Source organism: Notamacropus eugenii, chromosome 5 (genome assembly GCF_028372415.1).
Source record: "Notamacropus eugenii isolate mMacEug1 chromosome 5, mMacEug1.pri_v2, whole genome shotgun sequence".
In the NCBI taxonomy this organism is placed as follows: Eukaryota; Metazoa; Chordata; class Mammalia; order Diprotodontia; family Macropodidae; genus Notamacropus; species Notamacropus eugenii.
The window spans coordinates 368,685,903-368,703,809 of record NC_092876.1 but is presented as its reverse complement, the minus strand read 5'-3'; the positions used below and the strand labels follow the sequence as shown (position 1 = coordinate 368,703,809).

At 36.8% G+C, this 17,907-nt stretch overlaps 1 protein-coding gene across 1 annotated transcript in view; it reads right to left on the bottom strand.

Moving 5' to 3' along the window:
• Positions 1-17,907, bottom strand: part of IMPG2 (interphotoreceptor matrix proteoglycan 2) — a 125,884-nt gene that overhangs the window by 90,168 nt on the left and 17,809 nt on the right. The window contains exons 4-5 of the mRNA XM_072614161.1: positions 8,151-8,182; positions 8,014-8,037 (exon numbers count right to left, since the gene is read on the bottom strand). Of these exons, the coding sequence (XP_072470262.1) occupies positions 8,014-8,037; positions 8,151-8,182 (56 nt within the window). The remainder of the gene's footprint in view (positions 1-8,013; positions 8,038-8,150; positions 8,183-17,907) is intronic.

Sequence of the window (17,907 nt, the reverse complement as noted above, 5' to 3'; positions counted from 1 at the left end):
AATAATGTGTTGCAAAGAGCAATGGAGCTCAAAAGTAGCCCAGTGGGACATACTCCACAACTCTGAGCTTCACCATGCACGAAAAAAGATGAACAAACAATGATAAAGAAGTGTTTGAAACATTTTTAGAAAGAAATCCAGAGCTGAAGAAATATTTGTTTTTTGAATATCCCAAACAACAGAATTGAAAGAGGAACGAATAAATGCAGCAGCCAAGGTCAGCAACAGCAACCGAATGACAACAAAGAGAGCAGTAAGAAATTATTTTCTAAATTTTCCCAAGGAAACAGAAGGCGAAGGTAGAAATAAATAAATAAATATCTATTATTTTTTGTGGAACTACATTCTAATATGAAAGGGTATATGAAGGGGGGAATAAAGAAGAGGAGCAGGGGAATAGAGAGGAATATGTGGTATACCAAGGTCAAATCAATGACTACCAATGGGGGGAAGGTGAACCCTGTGATCTCAGAAAAAAAAAGAGACTACAGAGGAATGACTGAGGAGAGCAGGCTGGAAGGACTATAAAGGGGGAAAGGGAAAGAAAGAGGCCTTACATAGTAGGAATAAGTTCCACTGATGAATGCTCTTAAGGGTGAAGAAGGAAGGTCTGTGAAGGGGGATGAGGACCTTATTCCAGTTGTAGCTTGGGAGATTTGATATTTGAAAAGTCTACTTGTCCTACTTTAGGAGAGAAAGAGTTGGAACTCCTGAGGGCAACTGGCACCTGGGGTTGCAGGAGAGCATGGACCAAGCGAGAAGATGTTAAGGCATCAGTGAGAATAGATCAGTATAGATTACTCCTGCATAATCAGGAATGTGGTAGGGAAAGGGCCCTACCATGGGGCTATGTTCTCTCTGACATCTATAATAATTGACATTGTTCTGGAAAGGAGGTACAATGAAAAAGCAGAATCCACTGGGCAAGTTCTATGAAGCAACACCAGAAACAAGATAGGAGAGCCTAGAATGGATACTTTGGAAGCTTTGGTTGTATGAAAAATACAGAGAAAAGACAGACTAGATAACTATAGAGTTCATGAATCAGAGAATGAAGGTTTAGAGTAAACAGAAAAAGATGGTGAATAATGAAGAAAATGAAGAAAAACCCTTTTTGGAAAGGGCACAAAAAATGAATTTTTTAAAATTAATGAATAGGACTAGTTGGAGGGGAAGGGAGGAGGTCATTTACTCATTTGCTTGACTAAATGAGAGGAAAAAATGGAGGGGGAAGAATTATATATCCAGATAAAAATAAGAAAAAAAAGGAACTAATAAACAAAATCCCAAAGGGAAAAGGTTCAGAAACAAGAGAAGGTGATCAAGGGTGAGGAACCAGTAAGAACAGGGCCACCTTAAAGAAAAAAACAATGTAAAGTAACTGAAGGAACACAAAGCTGCATTTAAAGCAGAAGAAAGAAAAAGATAATCACACCTTAAAAAAATATGAGAGATATATGGAGGAAAATACAAACCTAATTCAAATTTTAAATGTGAATGGATTAAACAATCCAATAAAATGAAGAAAAGTGACAAATTAAGAAAACAAAACCCTACGATCTGTGACATAAGAAATGTATTTTAAAACAAAGACATACACAAAATAAAATTGAGGGGATGAAGGAAAAATATTTGCTATGCATCAACTAAAACCAAAAATGCAGGAGTTGCAATCATGCTAACTGACAAAATAGAAACAAATAATCAAAAAATCAAAAGGGACAAACAAGGAAACTAAACTATATTATGCTGAAAGGACGCATAGACAATAAAACAACATCAGTAGAAATCATATGTTCCAAATACCTTAGCATTGAAATTCATTTAAAAAAATTATCACACCTACAGGAAGACATAGACAATACCACAATAGTGAGAGGAGAGTTCAATATCCCTCAGTTTCGGATAAGTCTAACAAAAAAAAGATAAACAAAAGGAACAATACGGAACTTAACAAATTGCTAGAGAAACTAGAGTTAAAAGACTTATGGCATCTTCTTGAGACCGCAAAAGAACATACATATTTCCCAATACCAAATGAAACATTTACAAAAATTGACCATGTTCTTGGGTACAGAGAAATTAGAAACAAATGTAAAAACAAAGAAACAGTTATTGCATTCATTATAGACTGTAACACAATAAAAATAGTCATTTGTTCAGGAACAATAAAAAAACCCAAATGGAGGCTTAACAATGAAATCCTAAATAATGAGTTAAGTCAAAAAATAAACCATAGAAACAATTAATATGTAAAAGAAAGTGATAATGATAAAAAAAAATTTGCCTAAATTTCTGGGATGCAACTGAAGCAGTCCTCAGGGAAAAATCATATCCTTACATACGTAAATGAACAAAATAGAAAAGTAGATTTTCATCTATTGAGGAATAACTAAACACTTTTTTGTACATGAACTAATGGAATATTACTATTGTAAGAAATTTTGTTATCTAATGAATATAGAGTCATGAAAAGATCTAAATGAACTGATGCTGAGTGAAGTAAGCAGAGCCAAGAAAACAATATACAGAGTTACTACAACAATATAAATGGAAAAAACAACTATACACTAGAGAATCAAAAGTATATTAACAAAATTATAAAAAATCAAGCAGGGCTCAAATGAAGAACCATAAGAAGAACAGCAAACTCAGTCCTTCGTGGAAGTGGGAAGTCTACAAGTGTTACACATTACACATATTTTCAATGCATTGATCATTTGTGCTGATGTTTTTTTCCTCTCTGGGATGGCTCTTAGGGAGGAGGAGGAAGAAAGAATCTTGGGACAACCATGATGATGTAAGAAACAGGATAGCCATAATAACTTATTTTAAAAAAATGATTCATGAAAAATCTCAGATTCCTAATCCCATAGAACCAATGCAAACTGGCACATTCCCACACATCTGCTTTTTAAAGAAATCAGATTAAAACTGAATGAATGGCAGCTAAGTAGTGAAGTGGATAAAATGGTGGGCCTGGAGTCCTCTTCCTGAGTTCAAATCTGGTCTCAGATATTTAGTAGTTACATGACTTTAGCCAAGTCACTTATCTCTACTTACTTCAGTTTCCTCATCTGTAAAATGTGCTAGAGAAGGAAATGGCAAACCAATCCAGTATCTTTGCCAAAAAAATTCCAGTTGGGGTCATGAAGAGTCAATCACAACTAGAAAATGAGTGAACAACAAGAAAACTAAATTCAATTAAATTTCCAGTGAAAATTAGTAATGCTAAGTAAAGGTAATGCTCCCCCTTTTTAATAACAATAATAGGGGCTCATTTTTATATGATGCTTCTAAGTTTTCAAAGTTCTTTCATAGCTGTGATCTCACTTGCATTACACTTTTTGTACTTACCATATATCCTATTAAACTGAAGGCAGAGATCATGTCCTATTCATCTTCGTATCATTTTCCCAATATTATCTAGGATGGAATCTTGGAAATAGGAGGTTTCTGACAAATGTTTATGGAACATTAAGTGAATTGGGATCTCACGGGTATTTGCATTTGTAGAGAAACTGAGTAACATTGTTTCAAGAAAATGTTTAAAATTCCCTTACCCTACTGTCTTAAAATATTAAATTGTTGTCTTTAAATATTTTAAGGATTGTCAGGGAAAAGAGGGATTAGACATGTTGTGCTTGGCTCCAGAAAGCAGAGAAAGGAGAAATGGGTGAAAACTACAGGGAGACAGATGGACAGAGCACTGGGCCTGGAGCCAGGAAGACCTGAATTCAAATGTGGCCACAGACACTAGGTGTATGAACTTGGCAAGTCACTTAACCTGTTTACCTCAGTTTCTTCATATTTAAAATGGAGATAATAAATGGTACCTACCTCCCAAGTTTGTTGTGAGCATCAAATGAGGTAATATTTGTAAAAAGTACTTTGTGAAGTCCCTGGTACATAGTAAGTGCAATTTAAAAGTTAGCCATTATTATAAAACTATAAAAAAATCTGATCCCCCCAAAATTGGGGATAACTTGCTTTCATTGTCTGAAGGTTTTGTTGCCATTTAGGGAATGATGAATCAAACAAGGTAAGAACTCCATGTAGAGGACAAAGTGTTGCATAATGTATAAGGGATTGGACTTAGAATCAGGAAGGCCTAGGAACAAATTCTACCAGACACACTAATTAACTATGAATCTTAGTCAAGACCCCCCCAAAAAAATCTCTGTGCCTCAGTTTCTCATCTGTAAAATTGGATTCAGTGGCTCCTGAGATCCCTTCCAACTCTAAATCTATGATCTCAGTTTCTATGATTCTATACTCTCCAGGCAGTCACAGTCCGAAGACAGAGAAGGAAAGGAAAAGAACAACATTCAGGTCTCCCCCAGTTTGAGAGAGTAGGAGTATATATTAATTTTGCTCAGGACATATAACATCAATACTAGTAGCAGGAGGTCACTGGTGATTAGAACAGCTACCAAGGTTTTTCCAAGACAAAATAAAAAATGCCAATGGAGTTTTGCATACTCTTGAACATAGGAAGCAGCTCAGGGTCAAGCATGATGACATGATTTATGGTGGTATGGGGGAGATCGGCGCTTTATCCTGGTTTATTAGGCTGCATAGTTCCCTGGAAATTCAGATACCTCAGTCAGCAATCCAAGGTGTGAGTCTTGTGTTGTGTGACTCTAGGACAATAGACTTTAAGAAGCTCCATTGGTCTTATCTGTCTAGAGGGAGCAGAAATGGCCAAGAGGAGACCAGGGTCAGTTGTTTAATTCTTTTTTATCACATGGGAAATTGGAATCTGGCCTCCCTGGCAAAGGAACCAGCACAGAGCAAGTAAGGTATCTGTTGGCTACCCTCTTGAATCTTGAGAGACATTTTGAGGTAAAGTGATACAATAGAGACCATTGAACAAATGACTGGTAAAATCAAGACTTACATAGTAGACATAGAAAGGAGAGAAAAATGATAGCTGCAGGGCAAACTAGAGGTACTCATAGGCTTTGTCACATGAAGGGAGCCCTAATGGCACTCAAAACTTCATATATGTATGTAAGTATATGTGAGAAGCAACATAGCACTGTGGAGCTGGCCTTGGAGCTAAGAGCTGATTTCCATTCCCACCTCTGACATACATATGTAATGCTAGGCAAGTCATAATCTTTCAGGACTCTAGGAAACTCTCTAATACTAAAAGTTACAGTGAGGGTGACAACTTGCATTGTTAATGTGATTTTTTTTCATCCAGTAGTTCCCTATACCAATCAAATCACAGGTCCACCCCTATCTTCTGGCCTCTTTTTATATGTATAAGTGAGGAGAGAGATTTTAGTTATTCATACATACCAAATGTAGACACTGATAGTTATAAATGCATCTCTTCTCTGACCTCTGGGACACTCATATTTTATAGTGCATTAAAACATGTTGACAGGTTTGAGAACTTCTCTTCATAAATCAATTCAGAGAATAAAGCATTTTCAGTCTTTGCTTTGCAAAAATAAATAAATAAAGGCAGTACTTGGAGTGGACATGGGAAAAGAATATGAATGTAAGAGGGATTTCCAACTGACACACAGGAATGGAAGTGAGTGCTCTGAGTCAGGAGGGTGGGAGAGACCAGGAGATGGTCTAACAAGATTGACTCTGGCCAATTTCAGAGAGTGCCAGATTTGCCCTGGCCTATCCGAAAGCACTGGATTTTAATGCCACACTTCTTTTCTCTGTTCCCTTCCCAACTATTATGAGTTACTCACACCCGGAGAGCCCCCACCCCTCCTGTCATCAGTGATTTGTTGGTTGACGTAGTATACAAGAAACATTTCTCTCAGCAGGAGATGAATCTACTCTTTTTTTCTCTTGACCAACGAGCCCAATAAGTCCTGAAATCAGGCTGTCTGTCAAGAATGCTATAACCACACTCTCTTATGATACCACCAAACTAGATGGGGCAATTCTTTGCTTACCTGTTCCAACTAGGCTGATGGAGAAAGCTGACCATATGGAGATTTATAAACTTAGACCTATAGTCTGCCAACACACAAGCTGGAATCACTCAAAAAAAAATGTATTAGAAGTCTGTCTTTCTCTGTCTCTCTGTCTCTATCTCTGTCTGTCTCCTCTCTCTACCTCTCTGTGTGTCTTTCTCTGTCTCTGTCCTTCTCTGTTCCAAACACTGCACTGGCCTCCCTTTCCTCTTTTTAAAATCTTGACCTTGTGGTTGACCAGTTCAGGCCTTGACAAATTCCAGCCTCAGTTTAATCCCACCCTCAGTTTAATCCAACCACTTTGTCATTGTTCCTAGGAAGGAAATATCAATCTACTCCTTCATATCTGCACTCACTATCCCTATAATTTTACAACCTTCCCTAATAACCAGTGCCCAATATGTTTTATCTCCCTCTTTTATAATGTAAGGTTTTTGAGAACAGGGACTACCCTTGTTCTTGTGTTTTTATACCCAGTACTTAGAATTTAGCACTTAGCAAATGATATCCATTGATTCATTCATTCATTCATTCATTCACTCATTCATTCATTCTATGACCAAGCTTGTAGGGAGAAGATGAGAAAATACACTTCCCTTCTGACCATTGTAGAAGTGGGAGACTGTCTACTCCTCCTCTATATTTTGAAGACTTTTTGTTCAATGGAAGTTGGAGCCTAGAAAGCACTCTGTCAACTCAACCTCAGAGAATCCCTAGCTTCCTTTAATTTTGCATTGAAATACCTTCCCTACAGGAAAGTTTTCCTGATTGTCCCTCCCAACCATCACTAGCGTCTTCTCCCCTGGAAATCATTTGTATATATTTTCTACTTAGTAATATTCTATTTTTCCCCAAGTGATAAATGGTCAAAGGACATAAACAGGAAGTTCTCAAAGGAAGATATAGACAACTTATTAACAGACACATTTGAGCCAAAAATGCTACAAATATCTGATAATTATAGATATAAAAATTAAAGAAACTCTGAGGTGCTACCTCATACCCACCAGATCAAGAAAAATGACCAAAAAAAGTGGGAAAATACAAACATTAGAAAGGTTACAAGAAAACAGATACATTAGTACACTGTTGGGTAGAGTTATGAAATGGTCCAGCCATTCTGAAAAGCAAATTGAGAGTGTTACCTCTACTAAGCCTATACACCAAAGAGACCAAAGAAAGAGAAAAAGGACCCATAGATACAAAAATAATTCTAGCTGCTCCTTTTCTAGGGGCAAAGAACTGGAAACTAAAGAGATGTCCATTAACTAGGTAGTGACTGAACAAATTCTGGTATATTAATGGAATATGATGACATTGTACTATAAAAAATGACCATTTTCAGAGAAACCTGGGAAGATTTGTATGAACATGATGTTAAGTAAAGTAAGAAGAAGCAAGAGAACAATTTATACAATAATAACCTTATAAAGACAAACAACTTTGAGAGACTTAAGAACTCTGATCAACGCAGTGAGCGATCATGATTCGAGGATAGATGATGAAGCAATATTAATCACCTTCTAACAGAAAATTGATGCATTTAACATACAGAACAAGACACATTTCTTGACATGGACAATGTGAAAATTTACTTTGTTCAATTATGCATATATTTGTTACAAGAGTTTTGTTTTTCTTTTTTTTAAATGAGTGAGGATGGAAGGAAAAATCAAATGCTTGTTAACTGAAAAGTGAAATGAAAAAATCTATATACAAAATACACCATCCAATAGTGTGCAAGTTCCTTGAGGACAGGGGCCTTTTCGTTTTTGTTTCCATATCCACAACTGGAAGCACAGTGCTTGGCACAAAGTAGTTGCTTAATAAATGTTTGTTGAATTGAATTGTTGACTACACCTTCAAAAATTAATCTTGGTTTCATGACGCTGCTTTTGGATCTAAAAGCAGTGGGTTATGCCATAAAAACTAATCATCTATTTATTTTCTCTAGGGTACAGAACCAAGTCTGTGCTTTGTTAAAGACAGACAGTAAACAAAATCAGTGCCTGTTGAAAACTGAAAAAGGAGGTGCCTGCAAGGTAGGGAAAATCAAGACACTTACCTACAGGACCAGTCACTGCAGGAGCTGGCAAAAAAAAAAAAAAGTGAGAAGGCAACAATTAACCTTAGGAACTCACATTGAGACATTACACATTTTTTTCTTACCTAATGTGAATTCAAAGAAAAGCAGATACTTACCTATTTGCTGTTTCCTTTGTGTAAGCCAGTTTCTAGGGAAACATGAAAAAAAAAATATATATATATATATATACATATTAAGTTGTGAAGAAATTTAACGCATAATGAATTTTATTGGCTGAGGCTCTTTCCTTAACAATGCAACATCTGTGTCATTATCCATTCAGACTTGACTGGTTGGACAGATGGCTGGACATTGTACAGAGGCCATTAGCATAACCCATTCCTATATAAGTTACTACATGAAACTGTTTTGTTTACAAAAACCTTATCCTCAACCTTACAAAATGCTCTCTAGATGTGTGCCATTGGCCAAGAGGGTAACTAAGTGACTAGTTCACTTTATGACCACTTTTGGGAAAAAAACAAAATCTCTCAAAGAGTATATCTGGGTGTAGATTGTTTTGTTAATCCTCTTCTATTAGGTTGCAAGTCTCTCTGGTAGAAGTGCTATATTTCTTTTATGCCCCATTTATACTTAGAACAGTGCTTTGAAAGCAGTAGATGCTCAACAAATCAGTTGTTGTTGTTCAGTCATTCAATTGTGACTTTGTGGTCCTATGGACCATAGCATACCCAACGGGGTCCATACGGTTTTCTTGGCAAAGACGTTGGAGTGGTTTGCCATTTCCTTCTCCAGTGAATTAAGGCAAACAGAGGTTAAGTGACTTGCCCAGGATCACACAACTAGTAAGTGTCTGAGGACAAATTTGAATTCATCTTCTTAGCTTAATACTCCAAGCTCACCACTCTATTCACTGAGTCACCTAGCTGCCTCTTAATAAATAAATAGAATGAATCAATTTTCTACAACCTTCATTTCCTTTTTCTTTTTCTTATGCCAGAAATGGAAACTTCTTATAGATATAACTCATTCTAAATGAGTCATCTTTATGGAATCAAAACTTTTAGAACTGGATAGCAGCTGTTAGATATTATCTAGTTACTTTGTCAGTTACAGTCTCTAAATATTTGTATTTGATTACATTGATCGTATGTACTTTATATTTAATAGTTTGGGGACTGTAATTTCTCACTTTTAAAAATTTGCTTAATTCTAATAATTTAAGTTGTTTTGACTGTTGGTTTTCAGATGGCATCATATAGTGAAGAGAATATTGGGTCTAAATCTCAGCTCTGACATGTGCTAGCTGAGTGACCTTAGGCACGTCATTTAAGTTAAGTGAGCCCCAGTTTCTTTTATTGAAAAATTAGAATAATAAAGATAAATGCCCAACCTATCTCAGGATGTTATGGGGGAAATGTTTAATAAATCTTGCAGAACTATATTACTATAACTCATAAGGTTGTTCTAACTAAGAAGATCTGTAAACCATAAAGCTTTATATAAAGGGGTCATTGTTGTTGATATTTAAACAGATTGATTTGGTTAGGCTTTTGTAGATTACATTGCTTATAATATTTGATTACAGATTATGATATTTTACTGTGCTTATTACCCTAAGCTTCTAAAATCAATTCATTTCAACAAATACCTATCAAGGGGCTACTATGTGTGAGGCAACGCCACATAACAAAGGTACAAGAAAATGAGATAAAACAATCCAAAGTAATCTACTTCTTATTCAACTGAGGAATAATTTTGGTGGAGTCTGTTATTAAATGGATGAAAGACTTTAACTTCAAACTCTGAAAGAGATATTTGGAGTATTCTTAACCTGTCCCTGGTTAGATGTACCAAATATCACATGCTAAACTATATCTTCATATATAAACTGTATCTTTATAAGTGGATGTATAAGCCTATTGCCAATAAACAAAATGACCTTATGTAAGTCATCATTATTGGCACAAGATCTCATTTAAAATTTCATTGTCTTTATCACACAAGGCATGGATTCCCCCATTTCCATGGATAAATTTCATGAACTTTAAAAAATTATCTTGATAACTATTTCAATATAATTTATTTCTTTTATAATCTTGTATATTTTATTTTATGCATTGAAGAATGTTATTCTGGGAAAGGATTTCTAGATGTCACCAGACTGACAAAAGATCCCATGCACAAAAAAGGTTAAGAACCTCTATGTTTATAGAATGACATAAATTAGAACAGTTTAAATGAGTGCCCCAGTACCCATAATGAGAAATAAACATGTTTAGAGAAAAATACCTCAGAAATAATATTGATTACACTGTAAACACATCTATTTCCCAAATATAAAATGCCTGTCTTGAGGTGCCTTCATTCTACCTGGAGGGGACTGGGGGAGGGTGGGAGTCAAATAAATGGATGCATATAAGTGAATAAACAACTCCAGTATCTTTGCCAAGAAAATCCTAAATGGGGTCATAGACGGACATGACTGAAACGAATAAACAACTAAAAGTACATAAAAGGTCATTTGAAGAGAGACAAAATATTAAAAACTGAGAAAGCTTCACAGGAATTCTGGGAGGTGAAGGGAGTTCATTCCAGTCAATGAAAGACTGCTTATGCAAGTGCGTGGAGGCTATAGATGGAATGCTGGGTTCAGGGAACAACTGGAACAACACTTTGTCTAGAACATAGTGTATATGAAGAGCAATAATGTGAAGTAAGCCTAGAAAGGTAGATTGGACCTAGACTGTGAAGGCCCTAAAATGGAAGGTTAAGTGTTTATTTTATCCTCATTTTATCCTCGATACAATAGGGAGCCATTAATGGCTTTTAATCTGCCATGGTCAGACCAGTGATTTAGGAAGATGCATTGCACTGCATGCAATATATGGATTATAGAGAAGAGAGACTTGAGGCAGGAAGACCACTTAGAAGGTGATTACAATAGTACAGAAGAGAGTTAATTAATAACCATGCAAATTGAGAAAAAGGGATAGTTAGAGAAAGGATATATGTTACCATGGTAGAAGTGATGAAATTTATCAACCAAGTCAATGTTGGAGAGAGAGAAAAGGAGACAAAAGTCAAGGAAGACTTATTAGGAACCTGAGTAATTAAAAGAATAGTGTGTCTAGCAGAGAATTTTGGAAGAGCTGACTTAGAAAGTCAAGTTCCACTTTGGAATGCCAATGAGATATCCACGTGAAAATAAAGAATAGATAATTGGTAGACTCAGAATGTTTGAGCTAGAAGGGACCATAGAAATCCTCTAATCCAACTTCCTCACTTCAATATTTCTTCAGAGTTCTATTGTTAATGAAATGGGAAGATCTTCCCCATCTATTAATAAGCCTATATGGCCTGTTTAAGTCACATGGAAGCATAAGTCACATGAGTTTGAGTCACATGAAGCCTGTGGTGAGAGGAGCTTGCTGCAAGGCTGGAACAGGAAGGGGTGGAGCAGGAAGGGTAGAGCAGAGCTGAGAGGAAGTGAAACAGAGGAGACAGAGCTGGGAAAGAGAGAGGAAGCAAGGAAGCACTCTGTGAGTGACAGAGGGAGTGATTTTGCTTAAGAGAGTTGGTTTGTGGGAAGGCCTGATAGTGAGTATAGACTTCTTGGTTACTATGATGGATTTCTATGTTACTGTGATGGATTTGGCTTTTTGGTGTTTTAATAAATGTCTTGGTTCTGTCCAATGAAAGAGTCTGTTATACCTTGCAATTCAAACCTGGAAATACACTGGCATATTCAGAGCTGGCATGGTGGGTATCACCTTGGCAATATAAGAGTCAAGGCAAAAAAGAAAAATCCAGTCATTAGATTATTTTTCTGAAGCATTTCCTAACAAATACTTCTAGGAAAATTTCCCTATAAATGATCAATTTCACAAAATACATTCTTATATCAATATTATGTATAGTATAAATGAAAACAAGTTATAGCTCACACATCCTGGAAGTCAATTTGAAGTTTTCCCAGTGTTTCACACCAAGGTTCTTGTTTTAAAAACAACACTGGTTATTTACTGAAACATGATGAGGCTGATGTGGAAGAGGTGTTGATGAGACTCAAAAGTATATTAATTTTTGCGCTTGGTGCTTATGGAGCAATTAGCATATAGAACCAAAAGTTTCGGGACCCTATGTTCCCAATTTGTAGATACACTTTAAATTGTGCAAATGAGCTTTGTTGTGTTGCAAAATAACCAAAACAAGTTTGCAAAATGGTCTGCAAAATGTTCCCCTGCATTTAAAATTTATCATTTTATCATTACAGTCTGTCCTCCTCTTTTTCAACAAAAAACTAGGTGGGGGTAAGCAGAGTCAAGATCTGTGATTTCATTGATGTTGAGTGATGATTGCCAATAAGTGTGCACCAATATTAGTAAAAAAAAAAAAAAAAAAAAGTTTGAGCATGCACTCCCAAAACATATATATTTGTGTATAAATTAAATATAGTACATGTAATATAATAGCTAGGAATAAAATAATAAACATTCATATAATGCTTTAATGTTTAGAAAATGCTTTATATATATTATCTCATTTTATCCTCACAACAGCCTTGTGAAGTAGATGTTATTATTATCCCCATTTAACACATGAGGAAACTGAAACTAAGAGATGTTACATAACTGGTCCAGAATCACACAACTAATAAGGATCTGAGATAGAACTTAATCTCAGATCTTCCTGATTCCAAATCAAATGCTTATCCCCTGAAGCTTAGGTTCTTCATATAATACTACTGTGCTATTATATTACACATATTATAAGACAGACACAAAAACAGAAATTTTAAAAGAATGAGATGAAATGAAATAAACAATATTCTTATTGATTAGTAGAAAAAAACCATTTTGTTCTCATAAAAACAGTATTCATGATAATTAGGTACCATTCCTAATAATAATATTTTAGTAAGAGCAATGTGATTAAACACCCAGGATTCTCTCCTTCTTTCCTTAATGAATGCAGTGCTTGGCTCACAGTTTTTTGTTCCTCCCAAATAATTGCCCCCACACTGGGGACTTCCACATACACACTGATACTCTGTCAAATATCTAAATGACCCTATTTAATATATTCATTTCCCATGACCTTTTTCTCCTCTTCCACCAGCTACACACAGAAATAGTTGATTATACTCTTGATTTTGCATTCACCTAGAAAAGTCCCATTTTCATTAACTCTGAAATCTCCTTATCTGATTATAATCTTTTTATCATTCCATTTTCTCCTCTGCCTTATGAATCTTAATCCTATTCCTTATCCTCAATATGATTGACCTAATTCCTTAGTTTTTTTGTGGATCAACATCCCTGCACTAGCTACACTCCTTCCTTCTCTGTCTCAGCTTCGTGGTGAACCAACTCAGCTCTCCTCACTACCCTCCCCTTCATCATGCCTTGCTGAGTCCCATTCTTAGATCACTCCAACCATCCGCTGCATTCACTCCCATTCATATTCCGCTAAATGAAATTGGAGAAAATTATGAAACCATGCTGACAAAGGTGCTAACTGGATCCACTATGAATTTATGTTACATCATCTCAAATGAATTCTCACTGTAGCGAGGCAATCCTTTTAGACCTCCCTAATTCACACACTCACATTCACCATCAGCTTTTCAAAACCTTTTCATCCCTCCTCAAACCTTCCATAGCTCCCCTCCTTCACCCTCTTAAATTGAGAATCTTGCCTCATATTTCCTTGAAAAATGGGGGCTATTCACTGGGTGGATCCTCTTTTCCTTGCCTCCTCTTTTCACATAACCCAGGTGTCATCCTTCCCCTGCCATCTTCTCCTTCAATTCTGTCTCACAGAAAGAGGTAGCTCTTCTTTTTGCTAAGGCAAACCACACTGAATGTACATGTGATACTATTCCACCCCATTTTCTCTAGCAGATTGCCTCCTCCATCTTTATCATTTTTACACTAATCTATAATCACTCTTAATCTACTGGTTGCTTCTTTGAGGTCTACAAACACTCTTGTCATCTCCATTCTTAACAAACTCATTTGATTCAATCATTTCTCACTAGCTAACCTCCCATACCTCTCCTCCCTTTCATGACTAAACTCCATGAGAAAAATGTCTGCAGTTGTTGCCCCTATTATTTTCTCTACTCTCACTTCTTAACTCTCTGTATATTCTGACTTCCTAGCCTTATCATTCAACTAAAACTACTCTCTCAAAAGTTAGCTGCAGTGTCTATAAATTTCTCCTTCTTCATCCCTCTTGACTTCTCTGAAGCCTTTGATGCTGATGATCACCCTCTTCATCTGGATATTCTCCTTTCTTGGTTTTGGTGACACTGCTCTCTCCTAGCATGACTGATCACTCCTTTTCAGTTTCTTTTGCTGGCTCTTCATCTGAGCCACACAGCTAGTTGGACTGAGGCCAGATTTGAATTTAAGTCTTCCTGACCCCAGGCCCATCATTCTGTCTACTTTGTCACTTAGAGTGAAGAATACTCAATGGAGAGCCCACACACTACACTGCTATCTATGACCTGCCAAGAGAACTAAAGAGAGGAACACTAGCTCACTGAATGGACTCCCATAAGAGTATTTTTTTTCTCATTGCTGCTAATAATTTTATTCAAGTCATCTTTGTTTGGAATTTTTTTTGGTTTTTAATTGTTTCTACTTGTGTTTTTAGTTTTCAGTTTTCTATACTCACTTCCATAAGTCTTAGATTTTCTCCCCCTCCCTTTCCCTTAACCTCCTCCCTCCATCCCTGAGACAGTATGCATCCTTATATGGGTTCAACACATACATTCTTATTAAACACATTTTCACATTAGTCATGTTGCATAGAAGAATTAAAATGAATGGGAGAAACTATGAGAAAAACCCAAACAAAGCAAAACATAATACAATAAAAAATATTCTGCTTCATTTTGCATTCCAATTCCATAGTTATTTCTCTGGAGGTGGATGGCTTTTGCCTCAAGAGTCCTTTGGAAATGTTTAAATCTTTGCATTGCTGTGAAGGGCTAAGTCTCCTCACACACTGTGGTTGTTATTATGTACAATGATCTCCTGGTTCTGCTCCTTTCACTCAGCATCAGTTCATATAAGTCCTTCCAGGCCCCTCTGAAGTCTTCCTGTGTTCATCATTTCTTGCAGTGCAATAGTATTCCATTAAATTCATATACCAAAATTTGTTCAGCCATTTCCCCAATTGATGGGCATGCCCTCAATTTCCAGGTCTTGGCCACCACAAAAAGAGCTGCTATAAATATTTGGTACACATGGGACCCTTTCCCATTTTTATGATTTCTTTGCGATACAGTCCTAGAAGTGATATTGCTGGGTCAAATGGCAGGCACATTTTTGTAACCCTTTGGGTATAGTTCCAAATTGCTCTCCAGAATGGTTGAATCAGATCCTGGGGCGCAGAGCCAAGATGGCAGAGTGAGAGCAACTACTCACCTAAGCTCTTGGACAAACTCCTTTAGATACCTCTAAAAAGAGAATCTGACCAAATTTTGGAGGTGCAGAATCCAATAGGAGACAGACTGTGGCAGATTCAAAGCCCAGGACAGATACGGGAAGGTCCATGAGAAGGATCTGTTCCACAGGGGTGAGTCCACAGAGCACAGCACAGTGCATCCAGTGCAGTGGAGTGGGAGGGCCCCAGGAAACCTGAAACAGCAGCAGGCGGAACTGGCCCAGGGTGAGGCAGCAGAGCTGAGCTAATGACAGCAGCTGAGCTCCAGATATCAGACACAGCAGCTCCTGAGACTTTCAGCCCACAGATTAAACATCTGTAAGTCACCTACTTGAACTTCGAGGAGTCAGGATGGCAGAGTGATCAGTAAATTCTCTCTCCTCCTCCCTTGATGACCTTGAAAGAACCATAAAATATTTTCCCAGAAAAATCCTGGATCAGCGGGAACAGCAGAGGGGGTAAATAGTCTCATAACACCTGAGGCTAGGAAAATAGTTAAGGGGGTTTCCTCCTACTGTGATGGAGGCAAACTAGAAGGAAAGGGGCCCCAGGGCAGAGGAAACTCACACTAGGACCCAAGCAATCCTCAGTGCCAGGAGAGGAGCCCGAGGAGGGTTGGAAACTCCCACTAAGATCTAGGCATGCCTCAGCACTTCAGGAGAAAGGGAAAGACAATAGGGCAGCTGTGATCACCATCCCCTGAGCTTGTCTTTGCCTCAGTTCAGCTGAGGCAATCTCCTGTGACCAGACCACCCCTCCCCCATGCTTAACAACCTAACCCTAGGGCTGATCTGGAAACACAAAACAAAAACCTGCTTTTAGCTTTTTCACACAAGTCAACTCAACACCTACTTCTGCAGCTTCTAACTGAAAGAACCAGAAGCCACAACACACAATCAACATCATGAACAAGAAAAAACAAAAGAAGGGCAAAAAAAAACCATAGAATCTTTCTATGAGGACAAGGACCAAAACACAAATACCAAAGAGGTCAGTAGTGAGACTGTACTTCCATCTGAAAATTCAGAAGGGACTGCTTGCAGCAGAATGGTTGGATCAGCTCACAGCTCCACCAACAATGAATTAATGTTCAAACTCTCCCACATCTTATCCAGCATTTATCATCTTCTTGTTTTGTCATGTTAGCCAATCTGATAGGTGGGATGTGGTACCTCAGAGTTGTTTTGATTTGTATCTCTCTAATCAATAGCAATTTGAGCATTTGTTCATATGACTATAGATAGCTTTAATTTCTTCCTCTGAAAACTGCCTGTTCATATCCTTTAACCATTTATCAATTGGGGAATGATTTGTATTTTTGTACATTTGACTCAGTTCTCTATATATTTTAGAAATGAGGTCTTTATCACAGACACTAGTTGCAAAAATTCTGTCACAGTTTTCTACTTCCTACTTAATATTGTTTGCATTGGGTTTGTTTGTGTAAAACTTCTTCAATTTAATGTAATCAAAATTATCCATTTTATACTTCATAATGTTCTCTATCTCTTACTTGGTCATAAATTTCTCCATTCTTCATAAATCTGACAAACACACTATTCATTGGTCCCCTAATTTCTTCACAGTATCAGTCTTTATATCTAGATCATGTATCCATTTGCATTTTATTCTTGTGTATGGTGTCAGGCATTGGTCTATGCCCAGTATCTGCCACACTGTTATCCAGTTTTTCCAGCAATTTTTGTCAAACAGTGAGTTCTTAACCCAGAAGCTGGGGTCCTTGGGTTTATCAAACAACAGATTGCTATATTCATTGACTGCTGTGTCTTGAGTACCTAACCTATTCAACCCCTCTGTTTATTAGCTACTACCAAGTAGTTTTGATGGTTGCTGTTTTATAATACAATTTGAGACCTGGTAGGGGCAGGTCACCTTCCCTAGCATTTCATTTCATTAATTCCCTTGATATTCTGAACCTTTTGTTCTTCCAGATGAATTCTGATATTATTTTTTCTAGCTCTAGAAAATATTATTCTGGTAGTTTGATTGGCATGGTACTGAATAAGTAAATTAATTTAGGTAGAATTGTCATTTTTATTATATTAGCTTGGCCTACCCATGATGTTTTTCCACTTACTTAGATCTGACTTTTTTTGTGGAAATAGTGTTTTGTAATTTTGTTCATATAGTTTGGGTTTGTTTTGGCAGGTAGACTCCCAGATATTTTATAGTGTCTATGATAACTTTAAATGAGATTTCTCTTTCTATCTTTTGCTGTTGAGTTTTGTTAGTAACATGTAGAAATGCAGATGATTTATGTGGGTTTATTCTGTAACCTGCAACTTTGCCAAAGTTGTTTATTATTTCAAGTAGGTTTTTACTAGATTCTCTAGGATTCTCTAAGTATATCATCATATCATCTGCAAAGAGTGATAACTTAGTTTCTTCTTTGCCTATTCTAATTTCTTTTTCTTCTGTTATTGCTATGGCTAA